The sequence below is a fragment of the Atta colombica genome, unplaced genomic scaffold, assembly GCF_001594045.1.
Source record: "Atta colombica isolate Treedump-2 unplaced genomic scaffold, Acol1.0 scaffold294, whole genome shotgun sequence".
Lineage (NCBI taxonomy): Eukaryota > Metazoa > Arthropoda > Insecta > Hymenoptera > Formicidae > Atta > Atta colombica.
The window spans coordinates 196,122-197,501 of NW_017259397.1; the positions used below are offsets into that span (position 1 = coordinate 196,122).

General features: G+C 36.1%; 1 protein-coding gene across 1 annotated transcript in view; it reads left to right on the plus strand.

Moving 5' to 3' along the window:
* Positions 1-1,305, plus strand: part of LOC108690089 — a 4,163-nt gene extending 2,858 nt beyond the window's left edge. Inside the window, exons 2-3 of the mRNA XM_018197199.1 lie at positions 165-334; positions 748-1,305. Coding sequence (XP_018052688.1) covers positions 165-334; positions 748-883 — 306 coding nt within the window. The 3' untranslated portion in view covers positions 884-1,305. The remainder of the gene's footprint in view (positions 1-164; positions 335-747) is intronic.
* The last annotated feature ends 75 nt before the right edge of the window (positions 1,306-1,380 follow it).

Sequence of the window (1,380 nt, forward strand, 5' to 3'; positions counted from 1 at the left end):
TTTATGCTTTCCGTATATGTGCACGTTAAGGAAAGGTAGAAGATGATCAAGTATCATAATGTGAATATGTTAATGTTTCTAATAATAATAATAATAATAATAATAATAATAATAATAATAACAACAATAATAATTATATAACAGTTTGATGTGTTTAATTACAGAAACAGTTCCAGCGGGTACTGTTACGAGACTTTACAAATGTCAGGATTCCACGAGCTACAGAAGATAGCGATGAGGAAAACGCACCGAGACGAATTTGTCATAACGCGCCCTGTGGATGGGCGGTCTATAATCCGTATACGCGTAACATTGAGTATTTCATGAGAAACACGTGAGTGTGTGTTACTACTATATTATATACGTGTGTATATATACATATATATTTTTTGTATTACTATATAACTTAATTGTAAGATAATGTTAAAAGCATTTCGATACGCGCATCTCCTCTCGAGAACAGATCTAGAGATGAATTGAATTTATGCAAAAATAATCATCTTTTAAATGTAAAACTTGAAAACTATAAAATATGAGAGAAAATATTTTATTAGATAAAGCGTAGATGGACAGGTTTGTGGGATATATGAAAATTAATATTACGTAGGCGTATAAGAAGATTGTGCCAATTATTTACAATTTCTTATATAATATTTCTCTTATATAATATTTCTCTTCATTTGATTTCTCTCTCTGTCTCTCTCTCTCTAAGAAACATAATAATTTCTTCTCACTTGATTTGTACAGTTGTGAATGCCCGGATGAAAGTTACAAGTGCGTGCGCGTTGGAGATGATCTCTCCGCGAGTGCGTACGTATACCGTTGCCGCCAAAATACGACAGCGGAGGACATTGAGTCTCCTTCTCTCGATGACACTCTCTGAGACGAGATCGGCATCTCGTCATCGGTATCTACTTATATCACACACCAAATCTGCAGTTACCGCCATCATCGTCGTCGTCGTGATCGTCTTCACGATTCGTCATATCACTCCAGCTCTTCGAGTTTTCGATAATACATCTTTACCGTACATTTTGAATGAAAGTGACCTGCACCACACCATTTGTTTTGTTACAAAGAAAATTGTGATCGAACGATTGTTACTCGCGATCGTGCTAAAGTGATCCTTATTATATATGTATATTGTCAGAAATTGAAATTATTACAGGTATAAACGGCGCACTACCATTAGGCGCGACAGCCTGATCATGCGATAGTGTATTCCCTTTCAATTGTCGGCTGGATTAACAATTTTACAATCTGGAATAAACTTTTAATGCGATACGTATGCACACACACACACACACACACACACACACACACACACACACACACACACACACACACACACACACACACACACACACACACATACATCTC